We start from the raw sequence: 21289 nt of genomic DNA on the forward strand, positions 1-21289 counted from the left end.
TTTTTTTTTTTATATTTTTTATTGCATTTTCCTACATAGACAAAAACAACAAACAACACTCTGTGGCCACAGAAAACAAATATCGGTAACGCTTTATAATAATGTCCTTAATAACCATTAATTAACAAGTAACAAGGCATTGTTCTCGCTTTAGATCCGGTAGTTGGTAGTAGATTCTATCTCTAACATTTTTATATTAAAGTTACTTAAACAACTGCCTCAAAATCAAGGACACATTTATATTTAATACATTTTATCAAATATATTAAGTAAAATGAAATGACTGCTAAATAATTTATTACAGTGTAGCCCATTACAAAAAAACTAAAACTAACACTAAAAACTAAACTATAACTAAGCATTAAAAAAACTATAAAAAAAAAAAACTAAAACTGGCAAACTCACTCTAAAAACTAATTAAAACTAACTGAATTTGAAAACAAAAATTCACAACGAAATTAAAACTAAAACTAATGAAAAATCCAAAACTGTTATAACCAGGCTGGGAATTTCACGATGGCCACGACGGCCATGGCAACTTGTTAACGTTACATTTTTGCGTCATGAAAACTAGCGATAGCTAGCTAGTTGGGATAGCGCTAACGTCCTCCCTACCTCAGGGACAAGGGCTCCACATTTAGCTGATGTAAACTTCACCTCAGCAGGTTCCTTTTTATGGCAGGAGGAGGCATTTCTCTTTCCTTACTCTTAGATGAACTCAGGAAGGAGATTCATTTTGCCATCTTTTCAAAATATCTGCATTTGCCATCTTTTCAAAACAGGGTCATTTGTCATTTTCCAAAAAGGTTCTTTCTAATATATTTAATATATTGTGCATTAACCCTTTATCAGGCAAAGAACTATATTTGGTAACTTCGGGTAATATTTCGAGAAAAAAGTTGCAAATTTACGAGAAAAAAAGTTGCAAATTTACTAGAAAAAAGTAGCAGATTTAAGGATTTAAAGTGGCAAATCTGCGCGAAAAATATTGCAGATTGACGAGAAAAAAGTGGGAAAAAAACAACTTTTTTCTCTCAGATTCACCACTTTAACCCTTAATAGGGCACTCATTGAAATACTTGCAATTTCCAAATTTCAACCCTAGAGAATATTGGAGGATATTACATACTGCCAGAATGTGTAAAAAAAAACATACGAAAATAATATTTTGAGAAAAAAGTTTACGAGATTAAAGTTGCAAATCTACGAGAAAAAAATGCGCAGATTTATGAGATTTAAAGTGGTGAATTTTGGAGAAAAAATTGCTTTTTTCACACTTTTTTCTCGTAAATCTGCAACTTTTTTCGCACAGATTTGCCACTTTAAATCGCTTAAATCTGCAACTTTTTTTCGTAGATTTGCCACTATAATCTAGTAAATGTGCAACTTTTTTCTCGAAATATTACCTGAAGTTACCAAATATAGTTCTTTGCCTGATAAAAGGTTAATGTTTCTTGGTTAATGAGAATGTTAAGGTATTAATCTGAAAGGTAAAACCAGCGTAATTTAACCAAACAGCCTTTGTGCCCTGTCATGTGGCCTTTGTGCCCTTAAAAAAAATGTGAACGGAAGGCCAAATGGCCTTGCCCCTTAAATGACGAAATTCCAAGCCTGATTATAACCTTGTTCTGCTCTCAGAGGCTGCCGTCCGTGGAGTTCAAGAGACGAGTGGAGGAGTCCCTGTCGGAGCTGACGGGGCTGCTGCTGCACAGCCATCAGCTCAGCGGGGTGAGTAAGTGGATCCACGGGGAGGGAACGTTTGCATGCACACAATGTTTCTTTATCAACTGGGCCACAGATGGGAAATTATCCCCACAGCGAGAGCAGTTCAATTAAAGGGAGAAATTGATGTGGTATTTTTGATTAAACATTCAAACAAACAATGCTGCATCAGTCCTCCTCTCACCAACACTCTCTGTTTGTTGTTGTTGTCTGTTCCTGGTCTGTTGGCAGCACTGCAAGACCAAAATGATGAGAGTCTGGTCCATCAAATGTGTTTGAATGTCTATTTAAAACCTCATCACACATCAGGATCCATATTTATTATTGTTAAAAAAGATTTCAGTGTTCAGAGGTCAAAGTCACTGTCACCTCAAATGCATCCTATATTCATCAATGCAATGGAGGGATTTTCTTTAAATTTGGCCTGGACGTCCACTTGGACTCAAGGATGAACTGATTAGATTCCAGTGGTGAAAGATCAATCAGTCATCAATCAAGATCATCACTTTGACCTTATGTTTGTCCCATTTTCGTGAACACAATAGCGGAAATTTCTTTCAATCTGGCACAGATGTCCACTTGGACTCAAGGATGAACTGTTTGTGATTAGGTGGTTAAATGTTTGATTGAGCAAAAGCACAATTATGGAACTCTGGTCCATCAAATGTGTATGAATGTCTTTTTATAACCTCATCACACCGGCTCAGTCCTATTCTTATGAATACAATGGAGGGAATTTTTTAAAGTTTGGCACAAATGTCCACTTGGACTCGAGGATGAACTTATTCTTTTTCAGTGCTGAAAGATCAAGTAACTTTGACCATGTTTGTCCCATTTTTTATTACCACAATGGCAGAAATTTCTTAACATTTGGCACAGATGTCCACTTGGACTCAAGGATGAACTTTTTGTGATTAGGTGGTTAAATTTTTAATCAAACAAGAGCAGAATTATGAAACTCTGGTCCATCAGATGTGTATCAATGTCTATTTATAACCTCATCACTCTGGCTCAGTCCTATTCTCATGAATACAATGGAGGGAATTTTTTTAAGTTTGGCACGAATGTCCACTTGGACTTAAGGATGAACTTTTTGTGATTAGGTGATTCAATGTTTAATCAAGCAAGAGAAGAATTATGAGACTCTAGTCCAATGCATATGAAATGTCTATTTTTAACCTCATAACACTGGTATTAGCAGCCATATTTAGTATTGTAAAACTCAACCTATGTGGCTGCTCTCTCTTTATGGACGTCATACTACGAATCAACTTTAAAGGAGTTAGCATTTCATAATTAACTTTCATTTAGCTTGCTGAATTTGTTGCTTGTAAATGAGAAATGTGTTCTTTCACAACCAGGTCTAACCAGGTCATTTCAATGTAAAACATCTTTTTCCCAGATCTTAAGTAGCATTTGGAAAAGTGAATGACCTCCTTTTAGATGAAATATCATTAAATTAAGCTAATTTTACCTTTTATTTTTGCTGAAGACTTTAATAAAACACCTACTACAGATATTCCAAATCTGATTTTCTTAGACAAGTAATCAGATAACAATCTGAATTTGTAGATATTTAAATAATAATAATTTATTTGTTGTTTTATACCTGATTTTGTTCATTTGAATATATATAGATCAATGTTTAGTGTTTGTTCAGCTCTGGATGCTGATGATGGGAGACGAGTTGGGTGTATATGTTTTTTAATACAAGTATTACAAAACAGTTTCATATCAAACATGTCAGTCACCTCCTGCACTTGAAAGGTGGTCATTAAAAGTTTTAATCTTTCACACAGACAGCAGCTTCTGCAGCAAGACAATTAAAATGTACTCCAGCAGTGAAGGCAGGAAGCAAAAAACAAAACTTACACTCTCACTTTTCTGACACACAGCAGGTGAAAAATATCTGGTATGAAATATAATAGAGGGAAGTATATTCAAGGTAAAAAACAAAGACAGGCCAAGTCAGAGTGATCCTCCTGAGCATGCTGTAGGTGCAGGGATACAAATTAAACATTTGAATAAATCTGACATAAGAAGAAAAAGAAAAGCACAAGATCATCAGATTCTGGCTACACAGGCTGGTTATGAATCATTAGTATTATGAGGGAACCTCTGAAACACCAGGTTTTACTCTCTTAAATTAAAGATGCAGCAGATTAAATCAACAGTTTCTTACCGCTGGACATCCCTCGGGTAATATTAGTCCTTTGCATAAAGGGCTTATGGTCCTTACTGTGAATGGCAGTAGCGGTACTTGGAGTACATTAACGTCACCCGAAACAAGTTTTAATACTTCCCAATTTCCCCTTGAGCATCATTAAAGATTCATGGTGTTTTATTTTATCAGGGCAAGATGGGATTATTGGTGTTTGTGTAAATATATGTGTTGACTCAGCTTAATGTATTCAGCTGCCGCCGCTGAGAGCTTGTGTAAGCTTGTAAATGTAAGAATTGATCATTTGTCCAATGGAAACCAAATAGAGTTTGATCAGAGGAAAATGGGCCAAATACTGTTTCTGCTTAAACATGATCTCAATCTGCCCACCGTCCCATTCTTCTGAATGTGATATCTCATGGATTTCTTGAGGACATTTCTTGAAATTTGGCACAGATGTCCACTTGGACTCAAGGATGAACTGATTATATTTTGGTTGTGTGACCTTACATTGGTTCTATTCTCGTGAACGCAACATCTCAGTTATGCCTTGATCATTAACACAATAGAGGCCATTTCTTTAAATTTCATAGAAAAATGTCCACTTGGACTCAAGGATGTTGGTGGTTTTGGTGAGGTCATCATTACTGTGACCTCACATCCGTCTCATTTTTGTGAATACAATTGAGGACATTTATTCATATTTGGCACAAACGTCCACTTGGACTCAAGGATGAACTCATTATATTTTGGTTGTCAAAGGTTAAGGTCACTGTAATTTCATGCCCATCCCATTCTCATAACCTGATAGAGGAAATGTCTTTAAATTTGGCCTGAATGTCCACTTGGACTCAAGGATGAACTGATTATATTTTGGTTGACAAAGGTCACATCGGTGATATTCTCGTGAACGCAATATCTCAGGTATGCCTTGATGGAATTTCTTGTAATTTGGCACAGAAGTTCACTTGGACTCAAGGATGAACTAATTCGATTTTGGTGGTCTGTCATGAACATAATCGAGGCCATTTCTTTAAATTTAATTTAAAAAAATGTCCACTTGGACTCAAGGATGTTGGTGGTTTTGGTGAGGTCAACATTACTGTGACCTCACATCCGTCCCATTTTTGTGAATACAATTGAGGACATTTATTTATATTCGGCACAAACGACCACTTGGACTCAAGGATGAACCTATTAGATTTGGGTGGTCAAAAGGTCACCATGACCCTATACCTGTTTCATTCTCATGAACACAATAGAGAACATTTTCTTAACTTTGGATCGAACGTCCACTTAGACTTAATGATGAACTGATTGAACCTCGTGTTCATCACCTTCTCATTAATGCAATGGAGGAATTTCTTTAAATTTGGCCCTGACGTTCACTTGGACTTGAGGATGAATTGTTTAGAATCATGTGGTTAAATGTTAATGTAACTGGAAACTCACTAAACATGTTTTTGGCCATAACTCAAGATTTTGTACAGTAATCATGACAACATTTTACACAAAGATCAAAGGCAGCCTTCAGAACAGATCAACCTTTGCGGTGAAAATTCTGCAGTGGTCAATTATGTAACCAGCGAGTTGGTGAAAGAGTACAGTAAACATCCCTGCTGCCATGGAAGGGGACCGAAAACTACTTCATTGCAAAAAGTTTACAGAACTATCAATTTAAAATACAAAAGAAAGCACTTACACAAACTCCTGTGTAATTGGGGGTAACCTCTGACTACATGGATGCTCGTTGGAGGGAATTTCATAGCATGTTTCCTGCAACAAGCTTGTCTCTCTGCTATGAAATGAACGATGCTTCCTTCAAGTACAGTTGGAAATGTCAATATCATTAATCGGCTCTGATGGAAAACAGTAATTGTGAAATAAAAAGTTTTCTTGTGCTACATTTGGGTGGTTAAAGTTAACAACATGAGGTCACACAGCACCGCCCGATCTGGTCTGAATGCAGCATAATAGGGTCAAATTATGACATTTTATATCCAAAAGGGCAAAAGTCATCTTCACTGTGGCAATATAATTCTGCAAAAACACTTTTCCGGCCATTATTAAACACGATAACTCAGGAACAGAAAGGGAGACAATTTGTTGGATAATGACCGGGTGACACTAATCTTGACACTGTGGTGATTATTGATCTTTTTGAGCCGCCTGGTTGGAGATAAAATACACTTAATACCTTTTATTAAATTCTGTCAAAGTCCAGACAGAAATGGATGTAAACTGGAGCCTCACTGCTGGGCGGATACAGACGACCATGATGCTATTTTCTTTCTTCGTTTGTCCTGTAAAATGACAGAATATAGAGAAAAACACTCTTCACAAGAGAACTTTTAGAAACCGTTTCTGAACTATTTAGTTATTCATTTACACATATTTCTGCATTTGTCCGAACATGTAAATCCTTTGGCACTGTTTGCCCTGTAGAATAATTTATAACAGAGAGAGACTACTTACATCTTCTTGTATTTATTCTCTAACTACCGAGCCATTTGGCACCCAATTAATCCAATTAATGTCCTCCCATCGGTGCTTATTATCACATATTAAACAACCACTTCTGATCCGTCATTCTAATAGAACGACTAGTAGATTAATTGCTCTCACTGAATCAATTAATTATTAAAATAATAATAACAGTAATAACAAAGTAAAATAATAATAGTAGTTATAATAGTAAAACATTATACAAAAAATTAAGTAAATATAAATAAAAAACAATATATACAGAAATTTTAAATAAATATAAATACAAAAATAAGAAAAATGAAACGATAAAATACAAGACAAGATAATAAATAGTACTACTAGGACTTAAAGTAATAATAACAGTAATAACAAAGTAAAATAATAATAGTAGAAATAATTTTAATACAAATAATAATAATAATTATAATAGTAAAAAAGTATATGTATAAATAAAAAACCAAAAAATTCAATAAATATAAATACAAAAATAATAAAAATGAAATAATAAAATACAATATGGAAATTAAAAATGTAATCAATCAATGAATCAAACTTTATCTGTATAGCACTTTTCATACAAAAGAAATGTGACACAAAGTGCTTCACATAAAAAGGAAAATAATAATAATAATAATAATAAAACATAAAAAAAGCAAACACCCTCCATCCCATTATAAACAATTCACAAACTGAGGAAGCGCCAATTATCAAAATAAATAAATAAGAGTTATTTCTTTCAAAGCATAAACTAAGGAAGCGCCATCTCAACGTCGAGCAGTGTAATAATAATAATAATAATAATAAAAATAATAATCGTAAATACATACAAAATGAAATAATAATAATAAAATAAAAAATAAAAATATAATAATGAAAAATAAAAAATAATTAAAATGAAAAAATACTAATAAAAATGAAAGAAATAATAGTAAAATAAAATAAAAAATAAAAATAAATTAATAAGTATGTCTTAAATAAAGAGCAGCCTGTCATTATTTCCTGTGAGACGCCACATTCAGCAGCGTGCCTTCTACCTTCATAATATCTCGTCTTAAGCCTTTAATACCCTTGGAACGGCATTGGGAATATTTCCATCACAATGAAGACAGAAGAGTGAATCATCTTGATTCAGAAGGCTTAACCTTCATTCAAAGCTCTCAGAGACCATAGAGGGTAAAACCGCCTTCAGCCGCACATGCTAGCGTCATGACAGAGCTCAGCATCTGGAGCCGGAGATGAAAGTGAGTTGACGAGGATGAAGCCGTCCCATCTGGCTCTCCTCTCTAAACGCTCCCAGAACAGCTTACCATCCTAGGGTGGCTGCAGGCAATGCTCCTCTTTAGAGCAAATTCTGCTTCTCCGATTGTCACCACTAACGGTGGAGGAATTGAGTTTCCCTTGGAAGCGGTGATGTTAAACAGTTGTCGATGGAAGCGATTTTTTGTATTTTATTACGTTTTTGGTGTGTTTTGACTGTGTTTGAATGTGTTTTTTGTAATTTTGTGTGTGTTTTTGGTTTGTTTCTCATGTTTTATGTGTGTTTTTTGTAATTTGTTAGTGTTTTTGTTTGTTTTTTTGTGTTCAAAATGTTTATTAGGTAAGTCAAAATGAAAAAAATTATCAGGTCATATAGGTGAGGTTGTCTTGATACCCCTATTATTAGAATTATCCTCAGGTGGCTGCAGGCAATGCTCCTCTTTAGAGCAAATTCTGCTTCTCCGATTGTCACGACTAACGGTGGAGAAATTGAGTTTCCCTTGGAAGCGGTGAAGTGATGTTAAACAGTTGTCAATGGAAGCGATGATGGCGGTGAGGAGGGTGTACAATGATGTAAATTTAATGAGGACTTCGATTAAGACTGCAGCGATCCGTCAGTGAGGAACTTTAATGCTCCCACAGGGACCAGTTCTCCTGCAGCCTTACAGGACAGGTTACTTAGAGCCAGACAACCAATCACAGCGAGGTGGAGCAAATTAAAAGAGCAGGACGTCCATTAACAGGCATGCACAGTGTTTCTTTACTGCATTATCATTTAAAAGGGAACATGTAGGCCTGGCACGATAGTTACTTTATCGACTTATCGTTCAATATATAAAAATGGACACGATTGAGTTTTTGTGGACTCGATAATTGTTGTTTACATAAGCCATCAACATTTTCCCCAGTCTCGCTGCGTAACCAGGCTTTTTACAGGGGAGAAAAAAGACCCCGCCCCCTGGTGGTTGGTGGACTACTGGTGTAGAAAGAGATTGATTAGATATGCAGGAGAGACGCATTTTAAAATGGAAATATCACCGACAAACAGGCTAATTAAATCGTGGAGGCCAGAATCGTGATAACCATTAAAATTTGATTAATTGTGCAGCCCTAATGCTAACTGTACACAAAGTGTCTGCCGCTGATCATAAACAAACCAGCATCACTAACTGTGCACAAAGTGTCTGGTGCTTGTTGTAAACAAACAGAGATCGCTAAGCTAACACCTCCTGCAACAGCAGCACATACACACTGTACTGCTACAGAGCTAACTGTTAGCCTGTTAGCACATACACACTGTATTGCTACAGAGCTAACTGTTAGCCTGTTAGCACATACACACTGTACTGCTACAGAGCTAACTGTTAGCCTGTTAGCACATTCACACTGTACTGCTACAGAGCTAACTGTTAGCCTGTTAGCACAGTCACACTGTACTGCTACAGAGCTAACTGTTAGCACATACACACTGTACTGCTACAGAGCTAACTGTTAGCACATGCGCACTGTACTGCTACAGAGCTAACTGTTAGCCTGTTAGCACTGACTGTCCTGCCTTTTAAAGGAGCCACACCTCGCAAATGTTTGACAGGAAGTAGGAATTGACAAAAAAATCTCAGAAACAGCTATTTATATATTATTAATACTATATAATACAATATTTATCTAATAATAATATAATAATAATAATAATGCTTAATATTTAGTGCAATTTCTGTCAACAGAGCCTAAGAGTCTATTTTATTTGTTTTGATAGTAGTTTATTTATTTATGTTTTATTTATCTAGGATGTTTTAATATATATTTTCCACATTTCAAAATGTTTAATATTCTTGAGATTTAAAAATTCATTGCTGTGGAAAAGGATGAACTCAATGATACTATCGTTTATCGTGATAGTTTCTGGGAAAATATATCGTCCTAAAAAACACCTTAAAAAATGTGTTATGGTGCCAGGCCTAGGAACATGCAGTAGTCATAGATTCATATGTGATGAATGAAACATTTGACTTGTTTAAGCTACACTCTATTGAGTTGAGAGAAACACTTTAGACTTAATGCTGCAGAGGCATCTCCTCATGCTGCTTCAGGGATTCTGTGACTTGTTTAAATATTCGGTAATGTGAGGGCATAAAAGTTTAAGAAACTTTTTATTTAGACCAGAATACAAAGGAACCATTTTTTTGTCCAGTGAGGTAGAAAATTGGCTTTACCTCACCATGTCAGGGTATACAACCCCCTACAAGAGCAGATCATAATTATACAGTGCCATCGAAAAACTGGCCACCATGAAATGCCAAAACAGCTTTAGGGAAAATATAAAACAGAAGGCATAAAACACTGTGGAGGAGGTTATTGTTAGGAGTTTAGGATGATTTGTATTCACTGGTAATTATCAGTGAGCAGAAAACTTCCTGCAGAAGGTGACTTTCTTTTCTTCCTGATACTGATTCTGATACCTCAGCTCAAGTTTACTGCTGATACCAAATACCAATCCAATATCAGTGAGAATTAAAATCAGTAACTCACTGTGGAGGGCTCATACATGGGAGCATAACGTTGGGATAATTTTGTTCTCAGACACAATCCTAAATGGTAAAGTGGTAAATGGACTTACAGGACCATCTCAATAAATTAGAATATGATGGAAAGTCAATTTCCAGTAGTTCAAGTCAAACAGCTCCAACCAAGTATTGAGTCATATAGATGACAAACTTTTCAGAGGCCAACATTTCCATATTAAACATACTTTTTAAAATTGGTCTTTTGTAATATTTATATTTTTTGAGACACTGAATTTTAGGTCTTCATTAAATTTAAGCCATAATCATTATAATTAGAAGAAATTAAGTAAACGAAGACATGAAATGTTTCATTCTGTGTGTAATGGATCTATATATAATGTGTTATTTCACCTTTTTGAATTGAATTACTGACATAAATAAACTTTTTGGGATATTCTAATTTATTGAGATGCACCTGTACATATCCTCTGTCAACCCATTAAGGCCTAAAGCGCCTGGGAAAAAATGCCTGGAAAACCTCTGGGTGATTTTCAAATGACCCCCTAAAACCTGAAGTTTTTCTGGAAATTCAACACCTACTAAATAATAGATTTTTCAGCCTCTGTAGCAGATAAAAATGAAATTCAAAAAGTATTTGAGAGCTTATACCCGTGGCTTTCATACGAAGTTGAGTTTATTTGTCCAAACCTTCAATAAAGTTTTTTTTTAAATCAACAAACTCAGCAAATGTTACATTTGACTGAATAAAAAATCCTATGCACAATACTAATACATGCCCATTAGCAAGATGCAAACATGATATGACCACTGGAAGAACAAGACATAGTTCTCATTAGCCTACTCTAATAAAAAAATAATTATCATGATGATAATAATAATAATAATAATAATAATAATAAATAATAATATATTTTATATATTGAACTTTTCAGGGTACTCAACGACGCATAAAGTAATATAAGACATAAACAGTCATGATTTCTTATATCATCATCACAATCAATTATTATTATTATTATTATTAATAATATATTATTAATAATATTATTATTATCTCCAGATGGCCACAAATCTGTCTGTTCTTCGGTGAAAATATGTCGTCTAAAAACATATTCCTCATCCATAAATGCCGGTCGATTGGTTCCGAGGGTTCAAAGTCGGATCAGCAATAAAATCATCGGTGCTGTTTTCATCAGATCTCTTCCGTCACTTCCTGCTGAGCTCCTCCGCTATAGTCGTCTTCCTCCATGATTTAAAGTTCTGGAAAAGTCCAATGTTGCATTATGACACTCACACTTGTATTCTGATGCATTTCATTGGCCAAGAGACCGAAAATAGGTGGAAAAAACTACAAATACTACAAAATGACATATCCGCTGTCCCGGCCTTAATGGTAGAGTGACGCAACAGCGCTCCCGGCTTTAATGGTAGAAATGCGGTAATGCTTTCCCGGCGTCAATGGGTTAAATGTGGTTTCATTTTCATTGTGATATGTTTGGTAGAGATTGATTAAGATATACACTTCTTCTGTCAGCTAACCTCTTGTACTACTGGATCCATCAATCAATCAGGTTTTCTGTGTACAGTTATGACTGTTGGCTCAAGGTTCTCTTGTGGTTGCAGTGATTCACGATTTTGGAAAAACCTCAGCTAAAGTTCGGCATATCAGTCAAAGTTTTTTTGTTTTCTTTGCCACCAGAGAGCAGGAACGGATGATTGAGTGAGATTTAACTCTTCTTTGTTTGGGATATGCACTCTACTGGATGCTCTTTTCTAGTTATATATGGATATATATACAGTCATGGAAAAAAATATTAGACCACCCTTGTTTTCTTCTATTTCTTGTTAATTTCAAGGCCTGGTACAACTAAAGGTACATTTGTATGGACAAATATAATGATAACAACTAAATCTAGCCATTTTCCATGGTTTTCTTGATAATGATTTTGTTTATTATAAAGAAAACCATAGAAAATGTCTAGATATCAGCTCTTAAATTAAACTTGTATGAACTATGTTTGTTGTTGTCATTATATTTGTCCAAACAACTTAATAATGACTAATTAAGAGCCAATATGTTACTTATTTGCATGCTAATCATTGCACCTTTAAATCTGAATTGGTGATTTAGCCCTTTTTGGGGCTATTTTGTTGGTTTTTGATTCTTTCATTCTGCCTGTATTTATCACATAAAAAATGTTTAAATGCCATGTTGGTATCATTCTTTTCAGCACAACCTCACCTATATGACCTGATCATTATTTTTTAAATTTTGATTTACTGGATCAACATTATGAACACAAAAAACACACCAAAAGCACACATTTTTTAAACCAAAAACACACACAAAAACACAAATAAAAAAAACACAACCCCCTCCCCAAAAACACATAAAAATCGTAAAAATAATAATACATAAAAATCACAAGAAACAAACACAAAAGATTGCTTTAAAAATGCTAAATGCACACTGCAAAATGCAATAAAATCTCAGCAAAAACTTCAGTAATATCATGTTCCACTTGGTCGAGGTGGTTTTTACCTTTGCTGAGAAAGAGTCGATGTGCTAAATGTAACATGGAAACTTGTGGAAAAGCCAAAACTTGAGAGCGAAGCTGGTATCTCCGGCCGATTTAAAAGCAGAAGCTGTCAGCAGTCAGTCGCCCATAACTTCCATCCCACATGATGTAAACATGGCATTTCAGCAGCTTCCTGCCACTCTCGGCCCCTGTAGTCCTGTAGTCCTGTATTTCTGAAATGGCATTCAGTAGCAGACAAGTTGCACCTGTAATCATCGCTGTGAGACTCCCACCAGATCTGGCTCGCCTTTTCATCACAGCACCTTCTAGAGGGAGACCACACTGTTACTGCTTCAAGTCCAAATCCTCTCTTTGATACCACTCCTCTTTGATCTGTGATACTCCATGCATGAGTAATTAAGGCTTTCTAAGTGCTTCGGCCTGCCTCGTTTTCTCCTTTTACTGGATTTTATTTGATTTTTTCCTCAATGTATTCTGACAAGGCCTCAGTGAAGTAGGGCTGGGCGATATGGCCCTAAAAGAATATCCCGATATTAGGAGAGGACAGGAGAGGCTGTTTACACAGAGCAGAGAGGAGAGGACAGGAGAGGGTGGAAACATGACAACACTTTAATAAGTACATGTGGAGCAACTTTTTTTAGAAATTTTACATAGTTTTTTGGCAATTTTGTTCCTTTGTTGGTAATTTTTCATCTTTTTTTGGTAATTTTGTGTACTTTTTCGGTGATTTTACCTCTTTTTTTTATGGTAATTTTGCAGTTTTTTGTTTTTTTACAACATCCCTGACACTTTTGGGCACTTGGGGAAAAAAAGTGTTTGAATGTAAAGTGTGTTCATTAATCACTACTCTGACTCGGACCTAACAGCTTTATGTTCACCGCTAAGTGTGCATGTGCAGAACGTGACCATCTTACTATTTTTCATCGAAGAATTTTCCACAAAAAAGTTTCATTCTCTTAAACTTTCTCAGAAAGGACGTTGCGAAGGACTTTGAGGTTTCCCCGTTAATAGACTCTTTATATTTCTGACGTTTAGTGAACACTCCATCGCTCTGCCAGTCACACTGATTGTTGAAGACAATCCAGATATGGAGGAGGGAGGTCAGAGATGAAGGGCAGGAGTAATTTTAATACTGGAAAGACTCCTGACAAGATCAAGGGGTGTCAGCGGAGAAAAACGACCTCTGGGACGGCGTTCTAAAACATCCTGACACCAGACTAATCTGTCAAACATGCTGCTCAAAAACCATTTTATACTTGCAGTGGAATTAGATTGTCTGGGATACAGTGTCTTCATGAACTGCTGAGTAGATTATCTTACACCTGATAATATGAAGGGATGATAGAGCACTCAGTGATTATGTTTAATTTCTACTGTTAGGTCTGTAATTCTATTACTAAATTATGCAAATAACTTCACCATTATTTATTCTATGGCAGTCATTAAGAAACATAATTGAAGGTTGGATTTGTCACATCTGGCCAATAACTTGGTGGAAGGGTGTAGCATGGGCCAAGGTCATTGAACGACAAAAGAAGACACAAAATGACCAAAATAGACATATAATGAGAAGAAAAGATGGAAATGACCAATAGAGACACAAATTACCCCAAAAATGCATAAATATCCAGAAAAAATGCACAAATGACCAAAAAAAAGGCACAAAATGACCAAAAAAAGGCACAGAATGACAAGAAAAGATGGAAATTTTCCAATAGAGACACAAAATTCCCAACAAAAATGCATAAATATCCATAAAAAAAGGCACAGAGGACCAAAAAAAGGCACAAAATGACCAAAAAAAGATACAAAATGACCAAATAAGGTACAGAATGACAAAAGAAGACACAAAATGAAAAAAAGAGAAGATGGAAATAACCAATAAAGACACAAAATTACCCCAACAAAGACATACTTATCCAGAGAACAGGCACAATAGGACCGAAAAAGGCACAAAATGACCAAAAAAGGCACAAAATGACCAAAAATAGATACAAAATGACCAAAAACAGGCACAGAATGACAAGAAAATATGTAAATTACCAATAGAGACACAAAATTACCCCAAAAAATGCATAAATATCCATAAAAAAGGCACAAAAGGACCAAATAAAGGCACAAAATGACCAAAAAAAGTGTCACTTTGGTTAACATTACAAGCATTACAGCATTTTTGCTGCATTCATGTGGTGTCGGAATAATCTGAAAAATGAGTTACTGACGAGGAAAATTCTTGAGAAAGTCGGAACAACAACTTGAAAGTCTGAGAAACTTTTTGTTCACATGTCACCTGATTGTTGCCTTTATTGTTCTGCAAACGATTTCCCAACTCTGGAAATGGGACCAATCTGAGGGGCATGTGAACGCACCATTGGTCTTGTTGAAGGTTTGCATTCTCCAAAACCCATTCTAGTAATTTATTCTAGTATCTGGCACATATCTTATCTGAATGGAGCGGCTTCTTGTGTTCTTTGCCACCATGTCGTGGTTGTTAGTCAGACGAAGTGACTCCCGGGAACATCTGAAGTGAACTGTTGGTGTTGTAGCACCCACGAGTCTGCTGATCCGAGCCGAGTGACTCCATACGATTACACTGTAACTCTCTTTTATGTGACATGCCAGTTTTCCTGGTAAAGCAAAGAAAAAGTCCATGATAGTCAGTAGACATGAATCACAGGCTCAGGAAATGAGGTTCTGGTGACAGCAGGTTTGAGTTCAGAATACGTCTTATACAGGCTCCTATAGATCTGCTTTGTTGTCATGCAGGGAGAGGTATGATCCGTCTCACAAGCCCGGCCTGAACTGATTTATCTTCGGGATTTGTCCCATGTGCACATCCATGTGCTTGTAATCTCCTTTCTCTCAAAATGAATAAGTGCCAACATGTGTTCTCTATGTGAGTTATAACCCAAAACCAACCTGCTGCTCACTGACATGATCTCACAGTAGAGATGAGCTGGGTGGTTGTTGCTGTATTTTAGTCACTGGTCCTTTTACTTGCTTTAAATACATAACTTTAATATATACATGTGCACTAAAATGTATTAGTACTAGTATACTAATGTACTAATAAAAGGAATAGTTTTCCTCACCATTATTTGTGATTGAAGGGAACAGTTGTAGTCTGTTTTCGGGGTGCAACAAGTGGTCATTCTTTTAGTTTAGTTGGCGCAATAACCCAAATTAAAATGCACAATTAAAACAAAGAACCTGTAGCACAAATAATATTTATATACACAAAAAACATGCAAGTATAAACCGTAGTAAAAAAGACTAAAACCAAAAACAAACAAAGGAAGAAACCAGAATAAACCAAACTAATATAGGTAGAAAGGGACATTTTTACAGCTGTACAGGTGACAGACAGCTTAAAATGACAACTTTCTAAGTTATCAATCATGTTTGAGTGTTATGTAAAATATGAAGTAAAATAGCAGATCTTTCAGGCTTTTTTTGGAGTCATATTGGCAAGAATTGCTACAGAAAGAATTTCCAGACGACATGATGATCTTATAACATGTCTTCCTTGGTCCAACCAAGACTCCAAACCAAGTGTCAAATACTAAATATTGTACATATCAAGGTTAGAAGTCAATTAGTTGTTTCTCTAAATTATTCTGTTTGTTGTTTTAGCTCTAGTGTGGTTCAAGTTGGACTCTCAACGTCAATAACAGCCCTTTTGGACCAACATGAACATCGTTCTAGTTTTAGTTCTAGTTCTGGTGCTGGTTCACATTTGGATCAACTTGCAAAACTGTTTTCTTTCTCACATGCTAGAGAGCCACGTCATTACATCACTGTATGCGTCTCTGTTTCCCAGAAACACTAGTGCCTACTTGAAACATAATAACAACAAGGGCAGATTGAATTTTTTACTTTTCAATATTTTGTACGGTGAGCTTGCTGTTTTAATTTTTGCTGCTGCTATAACACAATAATTTCCCAGTTTGGGGTCAATAAAGTCTACCCACCACCCAAACACCCAATCTACCAATCTACCAATCTACCAATCTACCAATCTACCAATCTACCAACCAACCAACCAACCAACCAACCCACCAAACAACTAACTAAATAACTTACTAATCTGATAACCAGCTCTGTTTTTAAAAATGGTGGTCACTACTTTTCCATTTTTCTTGCTGGTCACTGTCCATTGGTGCTGCTCTGGAACCAGTTTCCCTGGCCGAGAGTCGGTTCTTTGAATGTTAAAACAACAAGAATTTGTTCGAGATTAGGCACTGGCTCAGAACCGGCTGAAAATGGGTTACAAGTAGTCTTTAAACCTGCTAATGAATCCAAACATGATGGGAAAGCACCAGTCAGAAGCGTCTCAGTATTAGTTCCAGTAGGAGAGTTGCTTATGTAGACATTGTGGTACTGCAGAAAAACCCACCATCATCTTTTGTCCCCTTTATAAAAGCCCCGTCTACTGTATGTATTCAAACAATGAAAACGGCTGAATAAGAGTCCTCCGGAGGTGTCAGCACAGTGCTTACAGTCTGAGTTTGTTCCAGCCAGCAGCTGCAATTTGCCCAGCAGCAGGTCCTGCCTTCAGAGCCAGGAGAGCTCTGCTTTCTCTGCCTCGGCTCCTCAGACACACCTGGAGGAGTTGTTACGGTCTGGGGGGAAGGAGATTGGACAAGATGAAGAGCCCAGACGATGAAATTGCAGATCCTGAATCCCAAGTGGCGTCATTCAAATGTCACTCTCCCGCTGTGTTCGACTGCAGGCGTATTTCATGTAATAACCTTTCAGAGAGGAGAGAGTTTAGTGTCTGGCTGGCCTCATATAGCCTCACAGCCTCCTCGTCTTAGCGTGTCATCCTTTTGTCTGCTGGAGGAACTTTTATTACCTCCTCGTATATTGCATCCAGCCCACCTTGTGCGCTTCAACCCCAAACAGAACACTCAAATACTCCTTTTATCACCGTTCATTTTTCAGACGGTGCTGCCTTTGACTGTTATGGCTGGAGAACGGGATTAGAAGTTATGTAAATGTAGAGCTTTGTGGTTGTTCACCCTCTGGGGTCTGAGCCTAGTTGCCCTTTATATACCACATAATATGTACTATACTCATGTTTGGTATTTGGTACTTTCTCAGCACAACTTCAACATGATCGGACGATTATTTTTTCACTTTAACCCACTTTATTCACATATTGAGCCCAAAAATACACAAAAATCATGAAATCTGAAATAAAATTATACTATTTACGATAATAAAAGCCACAAATATGCTCAATGAACTTTTTCGGACCTGAAAAATGTAAAACATAGGTTGCAAATATGAACAAATTCAAATATAATAAAACTATACTTAAAAAATTACCATAAAAACATGTTTATTTATAGGAACAGTGTTAGATAATCCTACTTTTACACGTGAATAAGTATTTTTGTACTTTCAAATTAAACAGTCATATTTACAGATTTACATGACATTGGAACGTCAAACAAAAAATGGAGAAACTTTATAGACCTTTATAGACCCCAGAGGATTAACCCCTGAGAGAATAGAGGAAAGTTTAAAGATTCTGCTACAGTTTGCTCCATATTTTACTCAAAGGTAAGGTTATATACCAACAGCCTTCAGTGCTTGTCAGCCACATCTCGCTTTCCAAGAAAGTTTCAAGAGACTTGTTTGAACCCACAGAGACTACAGCAGCTGTGCTCTTCCAACCTCCAAACTCAAATCTGTAGGTAAAGAGATGGAAAAACATGTTCTGGCCTCAGTCTGTGCTCCAGGACCTGCTGCTGCATTCAGACCTCAGTATTGTACATTATTTAATATTTGACACTTTTAAACCTTTTTTAAATTGAATAACTTTTGGAGTCTTGGTTGGACCAAAGAAGACATGTTATACAATCACCATGTAGTCTGGACACACTACCGCCAACTTGAAACATTATGACAACAAGGGCAAATTGTATTATATACTTTTCAACATTTTGTATGGTGAACCAACCAACCAACCAACCACCCAACCACCCAACCAACCAACCAACCAACCACCCACCCACCCAACCAACCAACCAACCAACCAACCACCCACCCACCCAACCCACCAACCAACCAACCACCCACCCACCCAACCAACCACCCACCCACCCAACCCACCAACCAACCAACCACCCACCCACCCAACCAACCAACCAACCAACCAACCAACCACCCAACCACCCAACCACCCAACCACCCAACCACCCAACCACCCAACCACCCAACCAACCACCCAACCACCCAACCACCCAACCACCCAACCACCCAACCAACAAACCAACAAACCAACAAACCAACCAACCAACCAACCAACCAACCACCCACCCACCCAACCCACCAACCAACCAACCACCCACCCACCCAACCAACCAACCACCCAACCACCCAACCAACCACCCAACCACCCAACCACCCAACCACCCAACCACCCAACCAACAAACCAACAAACCAACAAACCAACAAACCAACCAACCAACCAACCAACCAACCAACCAACCAACCAACCCACCCAACCAACCAACCACCCACCCATTTTTAGTGAAAATAACCTTTTTCTTCATGTTGCAATAACTTCATTTTCACAATTTAAACCATGGGTCTCAAACTCGCAGCCCGCGAGCCAATTGTGGCCCTCGTGATGATATTTTGTGGCCCCCACCTTGATATGAAAGTTTAATGTGAGTTTTATATGAATGGCACTTTACCGTGTTGTGTGTGGAAGGTCCCTTTAATTACTTATTTTGGTAATTTTGTGTCTTTTTTTAGTAATTTGTGTCTTTTTTTTTTTGGTAAGTTTGTGTGCATTTTTAAGTAATTTAGTTTTTTTTCTGTCATTTTGTGTATTTTTTTTTTTGTAAATTTGTGTCTTTTTTGGTCATTTTGTGTATTTTTTTTGTAATTTTGTGTCTTTTTTTTGTAATTTTGTGTCTGTTTTTGGTCATTTTGTGTGCATTTTTAAGATTTTTTTTTTGTCATTTTGTGTCTTTTTGTCATTTTGTGTCTGTTTTTGGTCATTTTGTCTTTTTTAAGTAATTTAGTTTTTTTTCTGTCATTTTGTGTCTTTTTTTAGTCATTTAGATCGTGCCTCCAGCGGCCCCCAGGTAATTTGAGTTTGAGACCCCTGATTTAGACATTTACCACATAAGGTAAAAACTGTTCCATCAGTGGCAGCTCTGTTTTGCTCTGTAGAGCATCATTGCTGTGTCAGTGTAGAGGCAGCGTGTCACTGGCAATAACAAAAGCTTTTGATATAACGTTGTGAAGCGTGACATCGATGCTGCAGCCAGCAGGATTACAAAGAAATGGTCAAAGGAGAAGGAGAGCGCTGAGCGGAAGAGACTGGAAAAGATCTGGGCCTTAGTGGAGCTTGGTATGACAGAAGTGGTGAATTACCTGATGAATGTAGCCAGAAACTGACCTCCATCACCAACCCAAACACTAGTACTTTAAACTACCAGTACTACTGTACTTTATGTCTCAGCCCAGTGAGTTTTGTGTCACTTTGGATCATTTTACGTCTTTATTGGTCTTCATTGGTCTTCATTGGTAATTCTTATGCGTTTTTTGGGTATTTTGAATCATTTTTTCGTCAATGTGTATCTTTTTATGGTTCATTTTTTGGTAATTTTGTGTCTTTTTGGATCATTTCGCATCTTTATTGGTCATTTTGTGTCTTTATTTGGTAATTTTGTGTCATTTTTGTGTCTTTTTGCATCATTTTACGTCTTTATTGGTCTTTTTGTGTCTTTATTTGGTCATTTTGTCTAATCCTTGTGTGTTTTTTGGACATTTTACATCATTTTTTTGTAATTGTGTGTCTTTTTATGGTCATTTAATATTCTTTTTTGATCATTTTGTGTCTTTATTTGGTAATTTTGTGTCATTTTTGTGCATTTTACGTCAATTTCTCGTCAATCTCCAACTAGTTAGATAAACAACAATCTCCTCCCTTCAATTAATCTCTTGATAGGATAATCAAGCAGACAGTTTCAACACAAAGCAAACCAGATTGTAGTTTTCTCTTCAGCTGCTCACACGCCTCTCTGATCAGCTGCGAGCTTCACACTTGTGAAGGTTACTAGTTGAATTCCCCCGAACCAAACTGAAAAGCAACAATAGTCTTTGCGCCCTTGAGCCAAACAATTTCTCCCCAGCTGCTGCAGTGAGCTGCTGCCTCCTGGCACGACAACACAGGGCCGCTCTGTTCATGTGCTGCTGGAAATATGAAAAAAATAACAAACTGGAGGAATATAAATGAGGCTGTTGCTGAATATGAGCATGCATGCTAAGCAAACGCCCTCCAGGATCTGAGGATTCAAACCTGGAGCTGCAGCAGTAACATTTCACATCTTTATTGGTCATTTTGTGTCTTTTTGGATCATTTCACATCTTTATTGGTCATTTTGTGTCTTTATTTGGTAATGTTGTGTAATTCCTGTGTGTTTTTTTGACATTGGTCTTTTTTTAATCATTTTATGTCATTTTTTTGATGATTTTGTATCTTTTTTTGATTGTTTTATGTCATTTTTCGGTACTTTTGTGTCTTTTTGATCATTTTATGTCATTTTTTGGTAATTTTACATCTTTTTTGGTA

The 21289-nt window shown here is 36.6% G+C and overlaps 1 protein-coding gene across 3 annotated transcripts in view; it reads left to right on the forward strand.

The window, feature by feature from the left end:
- The window catches only part of mei4 (meiosis-specific, MEI4 homolog (S. cerevisiae)), a 99632-nt gene that overhangs the window by 25888 nt on the left and 52455 nt on the right, over nt 1–21289 (forward strand). For all 3 annotated transcript variants that reach the window (XM_059357011.1, XM_059357010.1, XM_059357012.1), the window contains one exon: nt 1639–1728. In XM_059357011.1, coding sequence (XP_059212994.1) covers nt 1639–1728 — 90 coding nt within the window. The remainder of the gene's footprint in view (nt 1–1638; nt 1729–21289) is intronic.

This window comes from Centropristis striata, chromosome 18 (genome assembly GCF_030273125.1).
Source record: "Centropristis striata isolate RG_2023a ecotype Rhode Island chromosome 18, C.striata_1.0, whole genome shotgun sequence".
NCBI lineage: Eukaryota > Metazoa > Chordata > Actinopteri > Perciformes > Serranidae > Centropristis > Centropristis striata.